At 52.7% G+C, this 25363-nt stretch overlaps 2 protein-coding genes across 6 annotated transcripts in view; one reads left to right on the top strand and one right to left on the bottom strand.

Annotated features, from left to right (window-relative positions):
* The window catches only part of Gna12 (G protein subunit alpha 12), a gene marked incomplete at its 5' end in the record, with an annotated part of 97205 nt that extends 89880 nt beyond the window's left edge, over positions 1–7325 (top strand). Inside the window, one exon of the mRNA XM_010642857.3 lies at positions 953–7325. Within this exon, the coding sequence (XP_010641159.1) occupies positions 953–1522 (570 nt within the window). The remainder of the gene's footprint in view (positions 1–952) is intronic.
* A 4330-nt stretch (positions 7326–11655) lies between these two features.
* The window catches only part of Amz1 (archaelysin family metallopeptidase 1), a 23632-nt gene continuing 9924 nt past the window's right edge, over positions 11656–25363 (bottom strand). For 2 of the 5 annotated variants that reach the window (XM_010642807.1, XM_010642808.2), the window contains 6 exons: positions 19679–20193; positions 18320–18487; positions 15117–15245; positions 14747–14916; positions 14231–14407; positions 11656–13062 (listed from right to left, as the gene is read on the bottom strand). In XM_010642807.1, the coding sequence (XP_010641109.1) occupies positions 12511–13062; positions 14231–14407; positions 14747–14916; positions 15117–15245; positions 18320–18487; positions 19679–20006 (1524 nt within the window). In that variant the 5' untranslated portion in view covers positions 20007–20193 and the 3' untranslated portion in view covers positions 11656–12510. The remainder of the gene's footprint in view (positions 13063–14230; positions 14408–14746; positions 14917–15116; positions 15246–18319; positions 18488–19678; positions 20194–25363) is intronic. The other 3 variants (XM_010642810.2, XM_010642811.2, XM_010642812.1) reach the window with 2 other exon arrangements.

Raw genomic sequence — 25363 nt, 5'->3', positions numbered from 1 at the left:
ACTTTTCCCAGCTGCCTTATTAATGTTATTAATGTTTTCCTGGTGATGTTGCTGTCTTTTTTTTTTTTTTTAGAAAAACAATTTTGAAAAAGCATCCTAGTAGGGTCCATTTATCACAATTGATCAGTGTCACTTAAATTTCTTTTACTCTATTTTCCCCTCCCACCTTTTCCTCTTCATTTATTGATTGAAGTAACTGGCTCACTCATCCTATGAGGTATCTTAATCTAGGTCTTGCTGACTTGCTGTACAGAGTGGGTAATATTGCTCCTCTGTCCCCTGTGTCCCCTGTGTCCCCTCTGCCCTACTGGCAGCCAGCCCTTCATTTTGGGTTTAGGGTTAGGGGTTTGGGGGAGACTGCTGTGTGAGTGGCTTTGTGCACTGGGACGTGAAGGACTCATCACAGTGAATGACCAGAGTGGCTGGGGAAGCTCGGTGGCAGAGGGTATACTCAGCATGGACAGGGCCCTGGGTTCTGTCCCTAGCACCAAAGACAAAAATAATTCTAAGAGTAGCATGTTAGTTATATTGGACATTAAATACAAATTGCAGCACAGAATAGCCTACAATAAGCCTATAATTTTAGAATGCATATGCTGTAGAAATTAGAAAAGTAAAATGTACCTGTGGTGCAGAAATAAACCAAAAAAAATAGTTGAATTTCCTCTGGAAAAGAAAATGGATGAAATTTTACACCAGAGCCTGGAAGTGAGGATTCCAGTCATTCTTCCTTAGACTGAGGAGTCACCCTATGAATTAAAATGCACTTAATTCTTTCATTTTGCTTCACAGTAAATTTATAGCTCTGTAAATGAAATTTGCTTTTGGTGTTTGATTAAATATATTGCAAGTTAGTGTCACTTCTCCCTCTACTCTGTCTTTTTGCTTTTTATTCTTTTTTTCTTCTGTTCTCTCTTTCCCTCCTGAATGCCCTGTATCCCATATTTTACAGAATTACTTCCCGAGTAAGCAAGATATCCTGCTGGCCAGGAAGGCCACCAAGGGAATTGTGGAACACGACTTCATCATTAAAAAAATCCCTTTTAAGATGGTGGATGTGGGTGGCCAGCGATCTCAACGCCAGAAGTGGTTCCAGTGCTTTGACGGGATCACATCAATCCTGTTCATGGTGTCCTCAAGTGAGTTTGACCAGGTTCTCATGGAGGACAGGTGCACCAACCGGCTGGTAGAGTCAATGAACATCTTTGAGACCATAGTCAACAACAAGCTGTTCTTCAATGTCTCTATCATCCTGTTCCTCAATAAGATGGACCTCCTTGTGGAGAAGGTGAAGACAGTCAGCATCAAGAAGCACTTCCCAGACTTCAAGGGCGACCCACACCGGCTGGAAGACGTCCAGCGCTACCTGGTCCAGTGTTTCGACAGAAAGAGACGCAACCGCAGTAAGCCCCTGTTCCACCACTTCACCACTGCCATTGACACCGAGAACATCCGCTTCGTGTTCCACGCTGTGAAGGACACGATCCTGCAGGAGAACCTGAAGGACATCATGCTGCAGTGAAGGAGAAAGCCCCTCGTCTCGTGGCATCCCTGAGCAGCCCCGAGGCTACCAGCCGGGTCTCACAGGTGTGTCTATGTGGCCTTCTCAGATCCACATCACTGGACACCTGGCCCCACAATGCTGGACAGCAGCCAGGTCAGCAAGCATCAGGAAAAGGACATAGGGACTCCAATGTTAGCTACTGAATCTGGGGGACTAGTGAAACTACTGAAAACCCAAGTGATCGCTTTGGTGTTAATCTGTAATCCCTGATAACACAGCTTCCTTCTTTCTGCAGAAACCCTATTCCTTTCCTGACACAATGTAATCAAAGGTCATTGTGCACACACACTTGCTTTCTAATGACAGAAACACAGACCCAGCTGGCCTTGCAGATGGCTTTCCTCTCTAACTTGCACATCTCCACCAAGACAGACTAACTCAAAAGCTTTGCCTCGCAGTATTTTGCAGAGATGTATGGTGATGCTGCTAAGCTTGGAGCCCGAGCTGGCCCTGCAGTCCTGGCTCAGGGTCTGAGTGCCACCTCCTAAAGTGAACACACTGCCTTCACAACTGTGCCAATGTCCTAGAGCCCCACTCCAGGTGTGTGAGGTGCACTGAGGAGCTGTGCCAGGGCACCCTGCTCCCCACTGTGAACAACGAGCTTGAGGGCTATGGCCCTGCCTTAATGCCCTGAACAGGCCTGGTCTCATCAGCTTGCCCAGCGACATGGCACAGAGTGGGGATGGCCGCCCACCATGGCTCTTGCTCTGTCCAGGTAATGCAGTGGTGCTTTTTCACTCCTTACCCCTCCCCTACACCCAATGACAAAGACATAACCAAGTGGCCTTGCAGATGGCTTTTTAGTCTGACTTACAAGTCATCTTCTGACAGGAAAGTTGGCAGCATGTAGCACCCACTTCTTTTGGAAATAGTAGAGAGCATCATCTCCTGCCCCTGGGCTTGCAGAAGCTGCCAGGAACACTCACAGAGCTTTCGTGAGTGCCCCAGCTGCTCCATAGCCTGTCACAGCTGACTCCTCAGGAAGCCCTGGAAACCCAGAGGTCCTTGTGCTCAGCACACCCCTCAGTCTCATTCCTGGCAGGACTCTTACTTCTGTTGCTACAATGTGGAAGCCTGGGCCCTACAGGAGGCTGGCGTCAACCTGTCAACTTACCTGCCAGGTATCTCCCTGTGCTTAAAAAATAATACACTGCACTCCAAACTGGCCCCTCTATTACTCAGCCAGAAGAGCTGTCTGGGAGTGGAAGGGAGGCTTATCCTATAAGAGAGAAATTGGCAACAGATGCTGCAGCTCACTAACCCATTGAGGGCCCTATCCCGAAGCCATGCTGCTCCTGACCTTTGTGTCCCATATGTGTCTTGCTCTTGGCTCTTTTCAGCATCCAGATAAATAGGAATCTGTGGCTGACACTAGACCAAAGAGGGAGAGAAGCTTGCTTCTGAGTCATCCTGTGATCACAATGCTTTCATTAGGGGACAGCAGGAAACCTTTCAGTGTTCAGGGGTTTGTGTCAGTGTTTGCTGGGGTTTTGGCTCTTTTCTTGGGCTGAAGAGAAGTTGCTGTTTTTGTCCTGCTTCCTGTACACCTCTTCAAGGCTGAGGGATGTCACCAGGGTTAATGTCATGTTTAAGGAAATGAGTGGCCTTGGTAGGGCCTATCAGGATAGGCATATTTGGGCACAGTGAAGGATGGCCTGTTGACATGCAGAGAGCTGTCCTGGCCTAGTCTGTTTTCTGTATCTCACATGCTCTTAGGCTTGAGATCCAGAGGAAAGCATGAGCTATTCCTCCCCCGTGTTGGGGCATGCTCCCTGGCTCTGTTGGAGGCCACCATGGCTGGTGTCCCAAGCAGCCTCTGCAGGAGAGCTTTCCCTCTCACAGCCTGACATGTAGACAGTCACTTTCAAGCCTAGAGGCACAGGAGTAATGAGATATGGTAACTTCTTTTTAACTAAACAGAGAGCAGGCAGGACAGCCAGAGGCCTGGGTCCCCAACCAGCTCAGCCTCTGGCCCCAGGCCCAGCTAGCTGAGCCTACACAGCCTCTTCTTCCTAACACAAGGGATTACAGCATCCATCTGGAAAGACACCCTACTTGGAACTCTGTGAGGTGTCAGAATTGGAGAAGAGGCCTGTTTGATGGCTAAACTGAAATCATTTACAACTTTTCTACACATAGATTGTAGTCATTTTTGTCTCCAAAACCTTAGGCCTTTTTGTATTTTTTTAATTTTAATTTCACTGTTACCCTTGACTGTTGTCTTTTTTATTGCGGATGTTGAAGCGGGAGGTATTCATGCCTCATCTATTACTGCAGAAATGTAACAATAAACTTTCTCAAAATAAGACTCTTCCTCATAGTTAAACTGTTTATACTAAAGAACACAGTGTAGATCTTTACTGATAGCTATTTTTAACTCTTCTATTTGTAAAGAAATCAAAGATTTTGTGTCATAGCTCCAATTTATAGAGTTTTCTAGAATTATTCTTGTATTTTTCCTACTTTGATTAAAAAGTGAGTAGTTACTGTAACTCCATGATCAAAAAAAAATATATTGAAATAAGCTGTTATGAGTGACAAACTTGGGGGTCCTGGGACACATTTCTTCATCTGAAGTTGCAGGACAAAGGCACCCCTTGGGATGGTCATTCAGAGCCAGCTGCTCACAGCTTTTACTTTGCACCTGCATTAGCAGTGGCCAGGAAGGTCTGGCTTGACAATTTGAGCACCTTCAGTCTCTGATGTCAATTAAAATGAAGCCTTAGATTTTCTTTGTTTAATATAAAATATTACTCAGTGTTCAAAACGAACACTTTCTCTTTTCAGTGAAAACTCCAATCCTAATTTCATTTGAAGAAGTTTCATTATCTATCGCAGCTTTCGTTTCCACATACCAGTTTTAAAAGCCTGGTGTGAAGGAAAGCCTCAGAAATACTGTTTGGAACAAAGACCATTACCTCTGAAGTGTCTAAAAGCAGCATGCAGCATGTAGCACAGGCATGAATGCGTGTGTGTGTGTGTGTGTGTGTGTGTGTGTGTGTGTGTGAGAACCCCAAGGGAAGATCCAGCAAGTGACTGGAGACCAGCAGGGCCCAGGGAATGGGGCAGGCCCTGTGGTCACAATTCCCAGAAAGTAGGTGATGGCCCCAGCCAGAGAACAGGAGCCCAGATGCCCTCCAGTCATTCACACAGCTGCTACCCAGCACCTTCTCATACTTTCCCAACAAGCAGGCTTCTAGGACAGAGACTGTATGTCACTCGGTGCCTTGTCTGTTTGTGGCCAGCAGGGCTTGTGCTGCCCAGTGGGAAAGGCAGAAACCCCCAGGAAGCATGCCCACAACTGTCCACAAGGCCAAGGGCCTGGCCCTTTGGGTATCAGTGCCTCCATCTGTGAAAGTTGGACAAAAAAAAAAATGGTGGTTCTCAGATCAGGAGACACACTTGGCTCCCCTGAGCAGCTTCTGTGCCTCTCAGGACCTCTCAGACCCAACCCTCATCTGTTTGTCCTACAAGATGAGTATACAGCAGGGTGGAAGGCCACAAGAGTAGATCGTCCTCAAAGTGTCCCCCAGATGGGTGGATTCCTACATTTGGCATGGTTTCCGTGGTCACTCACTGGCGAGGGAGCCCCTGGCTGTAAACAGCAGCAAGCTTATGAGGAGAGAAGCCCCTGCCAACAGGGTGTTCCTATGTCCAAGTGGGCATCCCTACAGATGCCTGGGTCCGGCTGCTCTGGGGAGCTTTGGGGGTAGGGCCTGTGTTCCTGTCACCCTGGCATTGGCTTCGGGGCCTGGGCCAATCTGAGAGACAAGGTTAGGGCTACAGCCAGCAGGCCACACATTTGCATAAAGAGTACTGGAGGACAGTCTGCGCAGCTGACGGGGGCTGACATGGACTCCAGCTCCAGCCACCACATGAGGCTTTGCATTAGTCCCTGGGGAGAATGGGTCAGATTCATAGGAAAAAAGCACACCACCTGCCTCACAGGCGCAAGGGTGAGTTTGATCCCCAGTACTGGGTGGGAGCAGGGGGACCATAGAAAAAAGTTGTTGGGTGTGGCTCAGATGAGCTAGGAACTGATACTGCTGTGTGAACTGTGTTTCAGGGCAGTTGACATGCCAGCTGGTGCCCATATCCAGAGTGGAGGTCTAGGCTCTGGGAGGTAACCCCAGCTGGGGCAGTACCACTTCTGCCTCAGCAGCCCAGATTTCTGGACTGTTCACATGCTGTCCTGAGGGACATCAGAGTGCTGGAGACCTGCTGTCTATCCTTTCAGACCTCTCTAGAACCTGAAGCCTGGTGGTTCTCTGGATGTTAGAGTAGGGGATCTGATCTCCAAACTACAGCACTGATGTCTCTGTAGGTGACCACTGACTTCCAACCACAAGCAGGTCACCTCTCAGCCCCTCTTGCTCACTACCCTGAGGACCTCCCACCCAGAACAAGCAGACAGTTCTGCCCACCTTTAGGCTGCGACCACCCCACTCTGTGAGCGCCCAGGACGGCCATACTTGGTATCTCAGACATTGCCCAGACCTTGCTGAACCAGTCCCTTACCAAGCTAAACTGTTCCCACGTATGAAATTCCTATGCAAAAGAACCACTCCCAAAACCCAAAAAGAGGAGCAGAAGGCCACCAAAATAGCCTGGCGTGATGGGTGTCCACAGGAGTTGGTGTCCATGCATACATAGCAAGGGATAAGAAATGGGGCACTCAGAATAGACAGGTTTCCTGCCCAGAAAGCAGGGCCTTCCCCAGTGGACTGAGATGAGGTTGGCCTGGCCTTGAGCTTCCTGTGTGACAGAACCTGCAGGCCTCACATCTGTGGGACAGTCATCAGGCCTGTTCCTCACTTCCCCAAAATCAGAACCTAACCTCAGCTCCACCCTGCAGCCACCATCCTCAGCTGATCCGCAAGGTCACTGCAGTCTGGGAGAGCTCTGAGGCTTGTGCCATGCGTGGATGGCCTATGGCATCCATCCTGCCCAGCTGGGGTTCCGTCCACCCCCACCCACAGCTTCAGAGTAACATGGGAGGTCTGTCTCTGCCTCAGTGAGGTCGGTGTACACCAAAGGCAGCCTTGGAAAGTAAGATATCACGAACCGAACAAGACTTGGCATCTGAGAGACCAGTAACATCAGGTCAGGCTGCCCCGCTTTCCCCAGCCGTCAGGACAATGTGCTTTTCCAGGTTTGCCTGCGGATCAGTGGATGGAAGCTCTCACCAGCTTTTGTGAGCTGGGCTGCAGTGCTAGTGTATTGCCCACAGGGTCTGGAAAAGTGAAGGTAGCTCTGCATTAACTCTGCCAATCCCAGGAACCTCAAAGAATTACCTTTGACCTCTTATGCAAATTGATTTAAAACAGTCTCAGTGTCCATTAACTCCTCTAGAACCAACGAAAACCCATCACCATGGCCCTGTCTATCCCCACTGTTAATGTGCCTGGCCCCACTCAGCACCACCAGTCCTGCACCACCTTGTGCCTAACCTGTCACCCAGGGAGCCCAGTATATATGCTGAATGGAGCTGAGGCCCTGCAGAAGGGAGGAGGTGGAGATGGCTTTGATCCTGAAGCTTCCCTGACCTGGCAGAGGTCTTAAATATCAAGAGGCATGATGCTCTGCCACAAGGACCCTGGGGAGTGGCCACCAAAACTGCCCAGGCAGGACCACTGCACTGTAACCAGCATCTGCTTACATGTACTGGGTCTAGGCTAAGATATATGTGACAAAGTGTAAAAAGTGTGTCTTGCCACGGTGGTTGGTTGAACATGTTTTGTATATACGATTTTTACAAATTATTAAAATTTGCCTTAAATTACATCTGTCTTTCTGGCATGTTGTCTCCCACTGGAACCCTCCTGAATGAACCACCCTCTTACTCTGAGCGGAAGTGTGGGTAACAGTGGGCCCTTGAACATATTTAGCATTGCATCCACAGGCCTCCAGGGAAGAATCTCACCTTCCAGGTGGCGTCTCTCCAGAAGCAGGGGCCTCTTGTGGTCCACGTGGATGTAGGACACAGGTCTGGTGCCCAGGCCACCAAGCACAAGAGAGGTAAGTGGTGACTGGGTGCATGGCCTTGGCCTCCTCATTCCCTTCACTCGCCTCAGCAGTCATGGCAACTTTGTGAACATCGGGACACGAGTCTCAACTCCCACACAGGTCGAGGTCAGGTGGTAAGTTGTCCTGTTTTCACTTAGACTTTGAGACTGGCGTGCTCCTCTTCCAAGGCCTTTTTCTGTTTGGTTTTTAATTTTGAGACAGGGTCTCCCTATGTAGGTCAGGCTGACCTTGAACTCATGGCAACTCTCCTGCCTCAGCCTCCCAAGTGCTCAGATTACGGGTATGCACCACTGCAACTGTCTCAAGGTCTTATTTCAGTTTCACAGTATTTATGAATTGAGAGGGAAAAGGTAATCAGTAGGCATGGAAAATCTGAGTAACACAGAATGTGTTCAGTACATCAAAGATACCGGCAATCTCAGTACTTGGACTGGACAGTTCACACTGCTGCAGTCAGGCATGCTCACAGCTCACATGACCAGGCAGAGCTGTTCCCACAGCTAAGAGGCCTGTCCTAGAGCCAGTGCTGTTGCCTTGAAGGAACACAGGGTACTACAGTGGGGGACCTCACCTGGTCCTTTTGTAGGCATGGCTCCTGCTTGGGGTCCATGACAAGCTTCGGGCTGTAGTCTCAAGAGCCCCACATAGAGCAATGCTTCTGGGGGAGGTGAGCACAACAGCAGGAGGAGAGAAAGTAATTGGCCTTCAGACTGCCCTCTTGTCCACTAGGGGATCTCCGACAAGCCTGGTGACCCACCGTGGGTCACTAAGGGGACTGGAAGTGGCTGAGGTCTAGTATCTCAGGAAGTCATCCTTTCACCTCTGCCCCTCCCTGCACCCTCTGCTGTCCACTAGGAGCACAATTTGGAATATAGCTGGTGCCATCAACAGCCTGCCTGCCATACCTGTGACCCTCTGAACACCGTTTTCTGCATATTCAAGTCCTACGCCAGAGAGAAGCCTGGGTAAGGGCCAAAAGAGCTTGACAAATCCAGGTGACACAGGCCTGGTTCTGGGTCTGTGACGGTGTCACCAGCATGCCAGGGGATGGCACTGGGGTGGCCTCACTTGTGGGAGCTGGCTGGTCTCGGGTCTGGTTAATGGAGGCCGAGGTCAGCTCAGAGCAGGTCTGAGGTTGGTTAGGCCTGGCTGCTGCAAGCCCTTGGGGAGCAATTCCTTCACAGTGCCCACAGTGCGGAATCACCCCGAGCAATGGTGATCCCTGGGCATTTCCCAGAAATTGTTGACTTTGGCTCATTTTTGTTTGCCTCTTACCCTCAGTTACTTTGGGTTCTCACCCGTGGAGGGGATGTTGTGAGCACTGGAAAAGGAAAGGGCCATCACCACTTGGAGGAGCTTTTTGAATCTATTTTACCTGCTTTCAAAGCCAGATCTTTACAGCAGAAGCAGGGCATTTCCTCAATAACTGGCGCATATGGACCTTTGACAGCCTGTTGTCCCAAACAGATTTTCTGTTTCCTTGAGACCTGGTCCTTGTATGCAGTCACCCCCACTGGGACCAAGATAACAGGCTCAAGAGGGGTCCTCAGCCCCAGGAGCCCCCAAGCAGCAGCAGTGTCCTCCCCATCCATCACCGCCTGGGGAGCCCTGTGGAAGGCAGCCTCTGTAAACCAGGTGCAGGTGCTGCCTCTGGGAGTCCTGCTGCTCCATCTTGATGCAAAGGAACCATTCCCGTCAGGGACTCACATCTCTGTACCAACAAGTCCATGAAGCCCCGGCAGCTCTGGCCCTGAATTTGGTCATCATCCTCACCTGGTGCTAGGCTCCCACTCCACATTCCTCGTTCCTCCATGGGCCTGGAGGTATAGCAACCGCCACACTTCCCGGTGGACTCAAAGAGGGCAAATGGATCCTGTGCTCAGCTCTGCATTGCTGGGGCTCCAGACGTGAACGCTTCTGTCTGCATTGACTTCTGCAGGCACAAAATGGGCTGATGGCATCTGCCTGACATTGTTGTTTTGAGAACTGACAGTGATGGGTGTAAAAGTACTCCCAGTACTCAGGAGGGCCCACTGTTTGGTCCTTCCTGAGCAGCCATTTGGCCAGCAGCCAATCTACCTGATGGGTCCAGAGGGTACCTTGCCCTTGGCACTGTACACAGACTTTCTGTCCCTGGCACGTCAGCAGCCCCTGGGAATTTGGTGGGATCTAAACCTGGACCCTCAGCTTCACCATTAGGAGCTTGGCTAAGCCTGTGTGTGTTTGTATGTGTGTGACTGAGAGCTCTGCCTTGATGTCTCCAGATGGGATTCACACAGCAGCACCCCCCTTGCCCTGGAGATGGATGGGGGCAGAGCTGGCTTGGCCTTCTGCCCCATGAGTCTCCACCCTAGGAAAAGAGCACTTCTCCCCAACACCTCTCACAGCGAGGCTGGGCTCCAGGCATGAGGCTGCCAGATGCAGGACCCGAGCTCACCCATCACAGCTGGAGACACAGGAGGCCCTCAGAAGGACCACCCGGCTGGGTGACCTACCCCCATGGGGTCTCAGCTGACATGGAAATGAGGAAGCGATTAAGCCTACTGTGTGTTGTCATTTTTATTTTTTCTCCCCCCTTGGCAGTCCTGGGATGGAACCCAGAGGCTCATGCATGTTAGGCAAGCATTCTGACACTGAGCTACACCCTCAGCCTAATCTTGCCCAGTTTTGAAAGAAAATTTTATATTCGGAGGCTAAAGCAGGAGGATCTCAAGTTCAAGCCCAGCTGAGCAACTTAGACCTTGACTCAAACTTTTTTTTTTAACAAGGAATCGAACTCAGGACCTTGCACTTGTGAGGCAAGTGGTGGCACCACTGAGCTAAATCCCCAGCCTGACTCAAACATTTTTTTAAAGGGATGGGGATGTAGCTCAGTGTGAAGGCCCTGGGTTTAGTCCCCATTACCACAAAAAAAGAAAAGAAAGAAAAAGGGAGAAATTGAAAGCCTACATGGCCCTGTGCTCTGAGACCATCTTTTGTAAACATCTCAGTGCACGCAACTGGTCCTGCCTCAGGATGGAAGATTTTAGGGAGATTGGGAGCCGTGGCTTTACTGAGACAGCCCCACTGACTGTCACCTCCTACCCTACTCTCATGGTGATCGTCCCCATTTGCTCTTTACCTGGGCTGACAGTCCCGAAAAGCTATACTTTCAGAGTTCACCAATCTTTGAAAAAGCTATGGGTGAAAGTTTTGCTCTGCATGCCACCACCCCTGGACCCATCTCCTCTTCTTTGGGGACATGTGACAGGTGAGCACCAAAGGCCTCAGGTGCAGGCAGACAGCACTGAGGACAAGAGCCACATACCCAACCCCATGAGCTCTCACCAGCTCTGCTTTATCGGATTCCAGTAATTCTCCTTTCACCAAGGACAGAAGGAAACTGAAAACGAGCAGACTGTGGCACAGGGCTGAAAGCCACACCTAGGCCACGCACACCCACCAGGCCCATATGTCATAAATGGCCACTGCACTCTTCCCATCTCCCACACACTTCCAGAACCTTCCACCACCACCCCCCACTCAGAGGTGCAGTTTGTGTCTCCTCCTTGGGAACCCACAGAGGGCTCAGTGACTGCCCAGATGGGGAGAAGTGACATCCTGGAACTCCAAGCTGAGTCATGAGGGCCATGTCATGTGATAAGGAGGCCCTGAACTGAGACCTGGAATCCCAACTGTGTTTGTGACCACCTCACTCTACTGTGCCCAAACCGGATTCCTGAGCAACAGTTGTAGTTTGTTGGCAGCAACTGGCACTTGGGCCAGGCCTTCCACTTCTGCTGCGATGTTGCCCACTGCTGGTGTCCCCTGGGGCTTACTTCTTGAAAGACCTAACCTGTCACCTGCTCCCCTTTACCCTATCCCAGTGGCCTCTTGATGGTGTGGCAGTCTCTTTGGAGCTAAAACAGCAGGAGCCTGACGGGGTCCCTGTGCTGCTGCTGAGCTGAGTCTGCCTCTTCTCCCTCTGCCCAGCCTGGATGTGGGAACCAGGATGGCACCATTAGGCCCTGAGACGGTTCACAGGGAGGCATCAGTGCCTCTCCTTTGTTGGCCCTGCTAATCTTGTAGGTGTACTGTGAGCTGTTTCTCGAAGAAGCCTCAAAGCTGCCTCAACTCCCCAGTCAGCAAATGCATAAGCGATTGCTCTTGACTCTTTTCAGGTGGAAAAGCCTAGGGTTTTGCCATGGAAGTGTCTCTCCCTGTGACTGACACTGTGGCTGGGGCACCAATGATGACTGGACACTTCAGGAACACAATCGTGTGCACACAAAAAAGGCTTCAAAATATGTGACACCAAAGTGAAGGGAGGCAGACAGCTCTACAGCTGTGATGGATTTTAACACCCCCAACTCAGGAATTGATAAAACCAGACCACAAAATAAAATATCTGTAAAGACAGACGAGCTGGACACCCATGCCCACCTTGGCCTAAATGGTATCAAAGGTGCAGCTGCCTGTCAGAAAACTTGCCCCAAAATGTCACTGCAGTCTGTTTCCCCCACGGCTAGTGATGGCATGCAGTGGCCTCCATGGACAACGAGGGCCTCTCCCTTCGTGCCCTCAACCTTAAAAACCACATGCTCTCCTTTCCTGAATCAGCTGTCAGAGAAACTGTAGCCCCAGTGGGTTTGGAGTCTACCCATGTAGTAGTGCCTTGAAGTTCCAAGGAGGGCACCACAGAAACAAACCATCACTTCCCCCGGGAAGTGGATGCGCAGATGCCAAGCCTCTGGACAGCCACTGGGGCCCTGGCTAGAGAGACCAGCAAGTCCCATGGCCAGTAGGGCAAAGGCAGAGGGTGCTGCACCACAGGTGCCCATGACCATGGTGGAGGCAGGGGCCCAAAGGGCCTACAGGAGGCACCCTGATTGGCCTCTGGAAGGGAGCATGCTTTCAGCCCCGCAGGCCACCTCGCCTCCCTACTTCTCCTGCCCATCCCAGTGACAGGGGGAAGACTCTGCCTTGGCGATCCTGCGCATGCCCAGGCGCTGTCTCAGGGAGGAGAACTTGTCCCCCAGGACCTTGCGCAGCCCTGCACTGTCCCTGATGTAGTAGGGTCGGTCCTGCCTGGTAGCCGGGAGCTGCCCCGTGAACATTTCCCATGGTTCCAGGGCATCCACAGCCCTGTCCAACTGTGCCAGCTCCTCCTCAGCCACCTCCCGCTCCAGGGCCTCAATGCATGTGGCTAGCCACTGTCCATGCTCCTCGATGGCCTCCACAGGACCTCCAAGCCTTGACAGCACCTCTGTGGCTGCCAGGGAGCTCAGCTCATCCTCTGGCCCCTCTGGGAAGGTGTGACTCCAGGCATCAGGTGTGCCAGGCTCTGACAGGCTGGTGCCAGGCTCCGAGTCGCTCTCACAGCACGTGCCTGAGTCAGCGCTGACGGGCAGGGTGGTCTCGGACACGGACGGCTCCCTGGCCTCCAGGCTGGGGCATGTCCCTGCTACTGCCTGGGTCCAGGTGTGGAGTCTCTGAAAGGGAGAGACATATCTGAGTCCTCTGCTTGGGCACTTGTCACGGCCCCAAATGTCCTCAGCTACCCTGGGACCAGAATCAGGCTGGTGCCCCTTCTGCCAGGGCCTCCAGGGCTGGGACTCCAGCTGTTCCTAAGCCGAACAGTCAAGCTCACATGAGTCCCCATCTGCAGCAGTGACCCTGGTGACTGGCAGATGCGACAAAGCAGAGCCTTTTCTAGCCAGGCCCCCACTGGCTCTAGTCATCGGACTGGCCCAGGACTTGTACTGCTCCTGTTTCCCCAGCCTGTCCCCAGAGAGATGTAGCCACCAAGTGGAGAGTATGGGAGTGAACAAGGTACCACATCCACCCCCTCGTGTCCTGAGTGACCAGGGCTATTCATCAGGGTCAAGGCAAGTGGGCAGCATGAAAGGTAAAAATGCTTACATCAGATACTTCAATAGGACCCCAAGGATGGACATAAAATGACAAGTCTCAATCCCTTGCAGGCCAGAGCTACCCCTTGCCCATTACACAGCTACACAAAGACAGTGGCCTGTGCAGTGTCACCAGGTGGCAAGGGTCACAGCAGCTGCCCCTCTGAAGACACCACTGAGTCACTGGCTCCCCAACCCCTGAGCCTCTGCTCCAAGAGAGGAAGAAAGGGCTTCCCAGAGCTGGTTGTCAACACCTGAGGGGCCTGGTAATGTTTGGCTTCCCAAGAGGCAAGTCTCTGCCTTCAATAAAGCTAAAGGTGGAGTTAAAGAAAAGTAAACACCACTCCCTTTTGTACTCTGAATTCAGTAGTTTCTGAGTGTGCAAACAAATCCTACAGTGATCAGGAAGGGGCTGTATGGCCAGGCAACACCCTCTCACCAAGTGCCTGTCCCTCTGGTGGCTGTGCTTCCTCTGGGCAGCAGCAACCCATACCCCAAGGAAAGTGACTCCACTGAAGACAAAAGGAGGACAGGTAGTAGCACAGGTGCCCAGCATGTGCCAGCCTCCAACTGGCTGAGATGGGAAACAGCCCCTCATCCCTACCCAAAACGCAGCCACAGTCCTGGACATGCCCCACGTGCCAGACCCTCACTGAGGACCCGACCTGCTGCAGGGGAGAACAGTGAGGGCCTGCTCCTCTCTACTGACCGGAGTGACTCTGTGGGTAGCAGTGTACACCATGCTCACCTTGTATCTGTCCAGGAGCTGGAAGCCCAGGACGTGTTGCAGCTTCCGTAAGCAGATTGGACAGAGGTCCAGGGGCCAACGCAGGACCTCCTCCAGGCTGAGTGCCCCCTGCATGAGGCAGCGCAGCCAGCGGCAGTTCCCCATGCCCAGCAGGTGGCACAGCTCGTGGCAGGTGACCTGGGAGAGGGCACATCACCCTGCTTGGGCCTCCACCCATGACCCTGAAGATACCTGGACAGCCCTCCAGGAGCCCAAACCCAGGCTAAGGCCAGACTGTGGGAAGTGGTCCAAGCGCCGCTTCCAGGTGGCACAAGGGGCCTGGGAGTCAGACAGACATGGGGTCAGAGCCCAACCTGTGGCCTCACAGCTGTGTGGCTTTGGGAAAAATACTTGGCATCTCTGAGCCTGTTTCCTCACTCTGTAAAATGAGGACCATCTCCTTCATGGTGAAAACTGACTAGGCAGGGGCTTGCGGGATCTGTTCACCCACCCATGCCCTCCCATGCCCGTGCCCACCTTGCAGCACTGTACCACCCCCAGGGCGCTGAAGCACAGCCTCTGGCCTCTGGCCTGCACCGGGGACTCAGAGCTGTCCACTGCTGCCTCCACTGGGGCCAGATCCTGGGCGCTGGGCCCCACCTGTGGGAACTCCCCCACAAAGCGGGCAAAGCTGCAGACGCCCACCTCTGGGGAGAGGAGGAGAGGGGCTCAGGGGCAGCCTCAGCCTTGGGGGCCCACAGTCCCCCATACCCCATCCTCTCCAACCATGGCTGAGGATGGCCAAGCCTGGGGAGCGTCCCTCGCCCAGGGATGACACCGTGGGCCTACTTCATGTGTGTCCCCTCCCTAGGGCTTTAGCCTCCCCATGAAGCTCCTCCCCACTCACCGTGCCCTGGGAGGAAGGTGCTGAAGGTGAAGCTCCAGGCCTCGCAGGGGTACAGGTCAGACAGTGTGAGGCCCAGCACACACAGTGCATCATCCGGCTTGTTGTTTTTCAAGAAGGACAGGATGCCATCTGTGGGGAGGGCAGGAGCCGGGAGGCAGGAGCCAGCTCTGTAAAGGCAAAACTGTCGCCCTCCCCTCCCTCTGCCTGGGACCATTCCCTTAGGCCAGGCACAAGCTCACCCTCTTGGGCGTGTGAGACCTCAAAACAGACACACACTGAAGGTCAGGGGAATGTGGGTCCCCTAGGTAGGGACATCTTAACTGTTTCCTACACAGTCACTGCCAATCTGGACCAGTAGGACTGAGACAATCCCTCACAACCCAGTGCAGTTGCTGGAAAGGCAGCCAGGCCAATGAGACGGTGTCCAAGAAGTGCCACCACAGCCACCGGAAGGGACAGCTGCCACAGCTGCTGACCGATGGCCCCAGAGAAGCGCACATCCTAGTCTCACGCCCTGTACATGTGTTACCTCACATGGAAAAAAAGACTGCAGGTATGGAGAGATGTGCAGCTGGGGATCTCACTGCTTTATCTCATAACCAACCAGAGAGAGGTGGGGACAGGGAGGGATCATGGTCAAAGAGGACTGTACAGTCGCAGGAAAGCCAGGGGACAGTCTCAGTGACCGCAGAGGGGCAAAGTATCTCCCAGGGAACTGTGCCCCAAAAGAAGCAGGGTGGTTGCTACACAGGTAAGGCAGAGAGTGGACTACAGGGTCAATAAGTTCCTGAAGGGGTACAGGGAAGCCCAAGTCAGAGCTGGCAGAAGGAAGGGGCAAAACCATCCTTGGATGGTGTTTCCCTGGGTAAAAGATAGGGAGGAAGAGCAGGGGAAGCAGGCAGGGACCTCGGGTCATGGTTCTGCATCCCTGTGAGGGTGGAGGGTGGAAGGACAGAGGGCGACAGTGCTGAGCCTCAAAGCACAGCCTGGGACAGACAGAGAGATAACCCTGTGGTGGGACCACAGGGTTCCGGGGTGCTCAGAGCAGTTCACAATCAGGGATGGAGCAGGAGAGGCCCGAGGCCATAGTTGGTGACAGCCGAGGGCACTGATGTCTAATGGAAACTGCCCAAGCTTCCCAAGTAAGTCTGATATCTAAATTATTATCTTAACTTGTAATCAGAATTTTAGGGTTGTGAGTTTTTACATTGTTTTCCTTCTAAGTCTTCAAATATGGTATGTTTTATATTGGTTGCCCATCTTAGCCTGGCCACATTTTACACATCCAGTGGTCACTGCCCTGGACAGCTTGAGCCTGGGACATGACCTTGGGAGATAAGTAGCCAAGATCTTGAGGAGGGGTTGAGGAACTTTTGCTATGAACATGATAATGATGATGATAATGATTGCAACAGACTCAAATGTGTCCCCCAAAAGAAGTCCTAGCCCTTTTCTACCTGTGAACATGACCTTATTTAGAAATAGGTTCTTGCAGATGTCACCAAGAGGTCACTAGTATGGGACTACTGAAACCTATAAGGAGGGAAGAGCTCCAGGAAAAGGCCAGGAAAGAGGTGGACAGAGATTGGGGGTCTTGCATCTGCAAGCCAGGGACACCGAGAAATACAGACAGATCCCTGTCCTGGAGCTCTCAGAGAGCACAGGCCCCTGACTCCTTGCTGACATCCTCCAGGACCACAAGTCAAGAGATTCTCATTGTGGGAGCTCCTCCATCCCTTTCAGAAGTAGACACAGAGGTCTGAGCCAAGCCCAGCTCAGCACCACCACAGGCTCTGCCTAGTGACAACTGTCCTGAGCCCATATCCTGCCCAAAGATGTTTCTGTCAGAGCCCCCAGTGTCCAGGCAGCCTCTGAAGTATGACAGCAATGGTTCCAGGGGTCTCTGAGGTACCATAGTCTGTGGACAGGCAGGACAGAAGCTCATCCCTGCATCTCCCCGGGCCAGCAGTTAGGTGACATAATCACAGGTGTGACAGTCTGTCACATAGCATGGAGTAGAGCACCAGGAGGGCAGACTCCGCAGCCTGGAAGTCCTGTCAACCCCAAAAGCAAGGCAGGCTGGGGAACCAGAGCAGGGCTGCCCCTCCACTTGACATCAACAAGGAGGGCTGAGAGCAGGCCAGTGAGGAAAGGGCGTGACCAACACTAACAGGGAGGAACATTACCTCAGTTATACTCCACGCACCTTAAATCAAGCAGGGAACTGCCAGGGAGCTGAACAAAAGAGGCCTGGGCTAACTGTGACAGAGCTGGGCTATTCCCAAGCAGAGAGAAGGCAGGGGGACCCTAGTATCATCCCCAGAATGCCACACCCTGAGGTGGATGCAGACATTGCCCCTGAGGGTCACAGAGTCACCCAGGAAAGTGTATCATCTTTGTCCCAACCAGGGCCTGAGAGAGGGAAAAGAAAATCCCATCTGCAGAGAAAGATCATCCCAGGCACAAATCATCTTAACAGGTACACTGAGTTTTCAAATAAGACATCAATAAATAATGAAAAATAGCACAAGTAAACAACTGAGGCAAAACAGCAAGAATAACAAACATCGTCCACTGCCAGTCCCGGGACAGGGCCACTGTGCACAGGCACAGGGTGGTGACGCTGCTGAGCTAAGAAAGGATCCATGGGAAGCTGCAAAACCAAGACACGCGGCAGAGGAGGAACTCCGTGTGTTGGCATGAGCACGGCAGATGCAGCCCAGATCAGTCTTTGCAGGGGAAGACCACAGACTGAAGGATGGACAAAAGAACCCCACAAGGTCAGAGCAAACAGACGGGAAGAGAACAGCCGGGCTCCTACTCCTGCAATGAGCCCCAGGCAGAGAACGGACACGGGCCAGGCAGGATCTGAATGGCTGAGAGTTTCCCAGAACTGTGGCCAATACTAACCCACTGACCCCAGGTCCAACGTCAGCCCCTGCACTCACGCCTCTCAGCGGCCAGTGACTTCAGAGGCAGGTGGGGCAGGGTCAGTGGTCCCCTGGACAGACACACAGACCTTTGCAAACAAGAGGCTGGAGAGCTGCCCAGCACCCTCCAGCAGCCACTCCACCTGCCATGCCCACTGTATACTGTTCCAGCTGGCCCGGGGCCGTGCAGTCTGCACACTTCAGGCTGGGCACAGACCTTGTTTCTCACCTCTTTCTTCCCTCCCCCACTGCACATACCCCAGCCTTACTCACCTGTATGCAGCTGCAGCCCCTCTGAGTCCCGGCGGGGGCGTGAGGAGCATCTGATGGACTCAGCAGCCACAGAAGGCAGGCACTTGACCTGCAGGCCCAGGAAGAAGGCCTCAGCGCAGCTCTGCAGGTAGTCCAGCAGGGGGCAGCCCAGCGGCGCCTCACTCAGATCTAGGGGCAGAGGGGCCAGCCCTGCTCAGTGAAACAATGACTTAATGGGCAGCCAGCAGGAAATGGCAGCAGCTAATGTGGTCCGTGCAGGCTGCAAAAGACCAGCCTGCCTGGAGCAGAAGGGCTGGCACCAATGTGGGAAAGGGTGGGACTCAGCCTGACTGCACACGAGGAGGACATGGACACAGACCAACATGAAGACCATTGTCCTTGCCCCGACCTGTCACCTGCCCCCAGCCCAAACCCCACACTTCAGTGAGGTGCTGCTTGTCACCCTGCAGAGTGAGAAGACTGGAGCTGTCTGCAGGGAATGTGGGGAGAAAAGACTGGTCCCAGAGAGGTCTGAGCAGAGCCTACAGGCTGCAAGAGTGATGGAGCATGAGACTCACAGTGCAGACAGCACTCTGTCCACCATGGTAGGGAGGGGACCACTGTGGACCCCAGGGGGAAACAGCCTGCCTGGGGCAAGGCCAGCAAAACCCGGCCTCCTCTCCCAAGCCCGGCGCCACATTGCCTGTAGACTCTCCCCACCACACTAGGCCAACTGTGTGCTGAAGTCCCAGAGGCTGCCCTCCCTTCACCTCCCCCCAGCACCTGGCTGAGCTGGTCTCACAGTCCTCAGTCCTCAGTGTCCCCACTGTCTGCCAGACAAAGAGCCCTAAACCGGGCATGGTGGCCCATGCCTGTAATCCCAGCACTCAGGAGGCTGAGGCAGAAGGATCGCTGCGAGTTCAAGACCAGCCTGGGCTATGTAGTGAGTTCCAGGTCAGTCTCAAGTGAGACCCTGTCTCAAAATAAAGAGCCCTAGACTACAGCAGCCACACTCAGCCCAGCATGTCCCAGTATAGTTGCAGGTTCAAATCCTGCCTGTGCCAGTGACGGTCAGATGACCTTCCCTAGCCTCAGTTTCCCCACCTGTGAAATAAGCTGATCTAACAACCCAAGAGGAAGTAACTTTGTACAGCACCAGGCCTGGGGTGGTACTGGTTTCAGCAGATGTGGCTGGGACTTTGCATACCTGGGCCACCCAGCACCCACATGAGTCAAGTGGTCCTTTAGCCTCTGACTGCATCAGAGGTGGGTGGGGCAAGCCAAGGGCACCAGGCCTCCCTGCCCACCCCAAATCCTGAGCCACCCACCCCACTCCAGCCCCACAAGGGGCAGTGCCAGGCTGGTCCTGACGCTCTGTACCTATGGGCTGCAGGTAAATGTGCTTCCGTGCCAGACTCTGCGAGCGGTGTGGCAGGGCAGCATGGAAGGTGGCGAAGTCCTCAGGGGCCTCGGGGCGGCTAAGGAGCCAGTCAAAGGCTGAGTAGATGAGCAGCGGGTGGAAGAGGGTCCTCTGTGGGTTGTAGGCCTCAGCCAGGAACAGACGCTCGGCCAGGGAAAAGGCAGCAGCATAGCACTGTTGCAGCACTGTATCGCTGGAGACCAGGGCATCCCGCAGCATGCGAGGCCCGAAGCTGAACTCCTGGGCTGGCCTACAGGGCAGCATGGCAGGCAGATGGGGCCTATCCATACCCTGGAGCCCCTGTTGCTGCCCATGAGCTGCCCAGGGGACAGCCACAGTCTCCTATGGAACTATTCCTTGGGCTGACAGGCAGGGATGTGGGGGGCCACCACTGGGCATGCAGGGCACGGCTCTGTCTGGCGCTGCACCTCCTGAGCACGTCGAGGGGAGGCATGGGCACCTCCAGGCCTAGCACCTGTGGAGTAGACAGAGGTACCACTGTCACGGCTGGGTATATGCAGGCCTGTGGTCTCCACAGGGGATAGGGGCAGCTTTCCCAGGGCCTGGCATCTATGATCCAGGACCTGACACTGACCCCAGCCCAGACTGAGAAACCACTTCCCCTTTTACAGCAGGCTGAGTCCTTAATCCAGAATTGAGCAGCAGAGCCTGTCCTCTCCTGGACAGGCAGGTGTTTCCATAGGTCCCTGCAAGGCCACCAACTCTCCCCTGAGCTCTCAGGAGGAAAGGACACAAGAAGACACCTCCACCAGCTGCCCTGGGCCCCTGCAAAGCCAGAGGGATCCCTCTAGAAAGGACACCAGAGACAGCTCTCCACTTCATGATTACAAAATGGACCCCATCACCGGGGCCACAACCTCAGCTTCCCACAGGAGCCCTGTGTGTCCCCAGGAGACATAAGTGGAGAGGAAAGCCACCCCAACAGCCCCCAAGCCCAAGGGCTTCAGGGCATGAGAGTGCTAGAGACACAAATTAAGTAGGCAGGATTGGCCCTGGTTTGACGCAGAGAAGCAGGGAAAGTTGGAACTGCTGGAACAGCCAGGTAGCTGAGGAGTCCGGGCAGATGGGCAGACTGTGATCATCATGCTACAAATCAGGAGCAAGGACTGGTGGCACTGTGCTCACCAGAAACACACCTGAGAAGCTGTGGGGAGCACCTGGCTCTGCCTGTGAGCCGCTTGGGCCTGCCTTTACGTCCTGTGTGGATGATGACGTTGCTGGGGGCTGGCTTGGGGGTGGCAAAGGAGCAGAGACAAAAGAAGGGGCAGTGATAGGAGAAATAGGAGTGGGGGTGCAGAGAAAAGATAAAGGGGTGGGAGACAAACCGGGACTGAGATGACACAGGGGCCGGGGTGCCCATCCCAGGAAGCCCAGCCCGGCCTACACAACCTCCTCAAAGGGCACTGAGCTCTGAGGCCTCACAGCCCCTCAGGGAAACCAGCAGTGGGGAGAATGGAGAGCCCCATGTGCTCTTCAGCCAACCCTCCTTTAAAACATGAGTCTGCAGGGCCGGGGATTTAGCTCAGTGGCATTGCACCTGCCTGGCAAGTGTAAGGTCCTGAGTTCAATCCCTGGAACCAAAAAAAAAAAAAAATCTGCAAAATAAGCTTATAGGGTACAGTGGAAATATATGGTGTTTAAATAATTAATTATAGCAAAAGACACACTGCCATGAAGCCCCCCCAAAATCCTCCCCCTCACATCAAACACACCATTGTTCTTGCCACTTTCTGAGCAGTCCTGTAAGTCCTTTTTTGTGAGTCTTTACAGGGTGTGATTAAAAATACCGTCAATACTGCTGGCCAGTGCCATCCATCGGAAAGCAGGTTCATAAAAATATGTGAATATGGGCATATAGTGAATGGCTAAAGGGGAAATGGGAAGGGGAGGGGAAAGGAAATAAGGGAAAAGAAAAAACGTGAAAAAATGGAAATAAAAATATGACACTGTGTCCTTATCCACTTGATTCACTGGATCTTGCACTGCACAACTCTGGATCTTCCCAAAGTCAAAAATTAAATATTCACTATATTTTTCAATTACACCTCATATACTCAAGCACACGTGAATGCAACCTGTCCATATATAAACGCATATTTTTTTTTTCCAAAACAGTGCTAGTGTAGAGGAGGGTAGGAGTTGGCCTTGAATTTTCATCAAGATCCCTCCCACCCAGAAAACCTTTCCTTCTTCTCTCCTTTCTCTCGCTCTCGCTTGCTCTCTCTCTCTCTCTCTCTCTCTTCCTATCTATATATATATAATTATTATTAAAAATAAAATTTCTCAACAACTCCTCCTTTTTGCTCAGTATGTAATGGGAATTTTCTCAACAGCTTAAGCAATCTATAAAAACACCACTGTCACCAGGCGTGGTGGGCCATGCCTGTAATTCTAGCATTTGAAAGGCTAAGGCAAAAGGATCACCATGAGTTCGAGGCCATCCTGAGCTACAGAGTGAGTCCAAGGCCAGCCTGAACTACATAGTGAGACCCTGTCTCAAAACAAAACACGTCATTGAAAAATGACGGCCCCAAAACGCCATAGCACACATCTTTGTACGCAGATATTTTTCCATGTCCTCTGAACAGATCCCCAGAGAGGGAAAGATCAAGTGCAGCTGCTTAGAGCATCCTGCTTTTTTTTTTTTTTTTTTTTTTTTTTTTTTTGGTACCAGGGATTGAACTTGGGTCCTTGGGCTTGCAAGGCAGGCCACCAAACTGCTGAGCTAAATCCCCGGCCCAAGAGCATCCTGCTTTATAACGCCAAACCACTTCCAAGAAAGGTCACAGCCACTTATGTACAGTCCAGCCACAAATAAGAGCCACCAGGCCAGCCAAACCTGCTATGCTCCAAGAAGGGTTCACCACGTTCACACCCGGGCACAGGAGTACACCTTCCAGGAAGACAAAATTGAAGTGGGAGGAGACCAAGCCACACCACACATGAGAATAAGAGGGGAGGGTGCGCATGCTGGTGACCCTAGCACTCTGGGACTCTGGGAGGATCGAAAGATAGAGCCCAACTTGGGCAACCTAATGATTTAGTAAGACCCTGTCTCAAAATTTAAAAAGGGCTGTGGATGTAGTCAGTGCTAAGGCCCTGGGTTCAATCTCCAGTATCAAAAAAAAACAAAATCAGGTGGGAATAAAACACACCAATTCCCCAGTGCCATGATGCCTACTGATTGGAGTACTTGGGGTCTTTGCAGATGGAGCTCATGCCTGAGGGGCACCACCGGACTCCAGGGAAATTCCTGCTCCAGCTCCCATCTAGGGCACTTCTGCTACAGGATGTACAACCTGATTCTGATGTGGAGGAGTCCTTCCTGACCCTCAGAGTGGGGAGAGGGTGACCCTCCCCCACAAGGGGAAAGCCCTTGGGTGAGGCTTTCCAGAGAGTCAGAGGTGCTGGAGGAAAAGCAGTGAGGAAGGGATCCACGGAGATCCCTCCTAACAGACAGAGACCATAGCTGAATTTCCAAAGGAGGCTGGGCAGGGTCCCAGTGTGAAAATACCCATGGGTTTGTCTGCTCAATTCATTAGTTCATTGGACCTGCAGTTACTGCAAGAGAGCTAGAGAGAAAAACAACCAACAGGAGGGAAATGGGTGTGCACATGTGTGTGTATCGGCGGATGGAAAAAAAGGCCCTGCCTACATCTATGAGCTGGAGACCTAGCAAGTTGGTGGTAAAATTCAGTCTGAAGAGGGGTGAATCCCTCTCTCCTCTGTCCTTTGCTCTACCCAGGCCACCAAGGGCTTGGGAGGTGTCTGCCCCATGGGGGAGGGCAGCCTGCTTTACTGAGCCCCCCATCCTAATGCTAATGTCAGCAGAAACACCCCCAGTCACACGAAGAAGCAGGGCTTCCTTGGCATCCTCTGCAGGGTCTCAAGAAATGAGGGCTGTGGTTTCCTACTGAGTCTTCCATCCCAAAATTTAAAAAAAAAGACTGGAAATGTAGCTCAGTGTGAAGGCCCTGGGTTCAATCCCCACTACTGAAAAAAAGAAATGTGCAAATCAGAAAGCAACAGATTCTAGTAAAGGAAAGGAAAGGGGCCATGGCAAGAGAGTGTGGGAGTCACCTGAGCAGGCTCAGGAGGCTGGGAGGAAGCAAGTGTCCCAGCAGAGGAAGTGCCTGAAAGTCCCACCCCTGTTGACAGTCAGGGGGATACCAGAGACACAGGGACAACTGGAAGCCAGTGTGGCTGGGACAGCTGAGGAGAAAGAGCCAGGACATGGTCAGGGAGCTTGAGCTGTTTTAGGAACAGTGGCCCTACTCTGTATGAGGTAGAGAAGCTGCTAGGAAGCTGGCTTTCCCCTTCCCGGGCAACACCCTAGCCAGCTCCAGGGCTGGTCAGTGACCTGTGAGGTCAGAAAACCCTTGACGCCCAAACACCCTCAACGCCAACTGGGTCTCTGACATGAACTTGGCCCTCTGACCACTAACCCCACTAAGCCTCAGTTTCTTCCCAGCAAATACAGGCACCTTCTGTCTTCCCTGCTCAGAGCCCAGCCAAGCCCAGCGAGGGAGAAGGTGCCCAGGCATGAGGCCTGAAAGCTGTCCCCAGAGCACCTACCTCCTCCTGCCTCGTACCAGCCTATTTTGGTCTCCAGACACAGGTCGCAGGACTCACTTCCAAGGAGTACTCATCCCAGACCTTTTGCCCGCAGACACCCCCAGGAGAAGACAGGCAGGGCCTCTCTGCTCAGTCACCTCTGAATGACTCCTCAGTGCTACAGCCAGCCCAGAGCCACCTTCCTGGACTGGGGAAGGGCAGCCCCAGCTCCCCTTACCCAAGTGATCTGTGCCACAGCTTCCCAGAGGAAGGGAAATGCGATAGACTGGATATTCACAGATGGTCTGAACAGCCCTGAATGATGCCCTTCTTCCATGTCCACCACCCTGTAGTGTCCCCAAGGGCACTTTTTGATCTGACCTCCATGGCAGCCCTGGCACTGATTACCACTAATCACCCACCTCATAACTGAGAAGCCTGTAATCTAGCTACGTGGGGTGGGAGGACTGCTAGTTCCAGCCCACACTGGAACAACTTAGTGAGCCTGGCAACTTAGTGAGACTCTGTCTCAAAATAAAATAAAAAGGGCCAGGGATGTAGCTCAGTGCTGGGTTCAATCCAAAGTGCAAAAGAAAAGGTGGGGGCAACCTGCCCAGTGTTGCACAGTTTACTAAGATCCTGACTACCAACACAGTGCTCTCCCTCAGGTTCCTATTTGTACAACTTCCACCTACAGGATCTTCCCACTCCCCCATTACCACCCACAGATCCTAGTCAGGGTTTTCACTGCCAGCAAACACCCCGACCCCAGGCAAAGCCTCAGGAATTGAGAAATGCTTCCTTTTTAACAAAAGTTCACTGGCCCAGCCATGTCTATCCCAAATGTGAATGGACCCACACTACAGACTCTGGTTCACCTCAGACATTTGAAGCCCAAACCCATGGCCACAGGAAACGCCACAGCGGGTGCAAGAAAGGGCTATCAAGGACGGCTCACACTGTCAAATCAGCCAGAGACCTTCAGTTACACATCTGTGCAGCTGGGAAAGTCATGGCACTGAAGTTCTCCATGTTCTGGCTTTAGGGCCTTTTTTTTTTTTTTTTTTTTT

Source organism: Fukomys damarensis, unplaced genomic scaffold, assembly GCF_012274545.1.
Source record: "Fukomys damarensis isolate Sample0158 unplaced genomic scaffold, DMR_v1.0_HiC HiC_scaffold_17, whole genome shotgun sequence".
NCBI lineage: Eukaryota > Metazoa > Chordata > Mammalia > Rodentia > Bathyergidae > Fukomys > Fukomys damarensis.
Note: the sequence above shows the minus strand (reverse complement) of the source record. Positions and strands in the feature narration are given on the sequence as shown.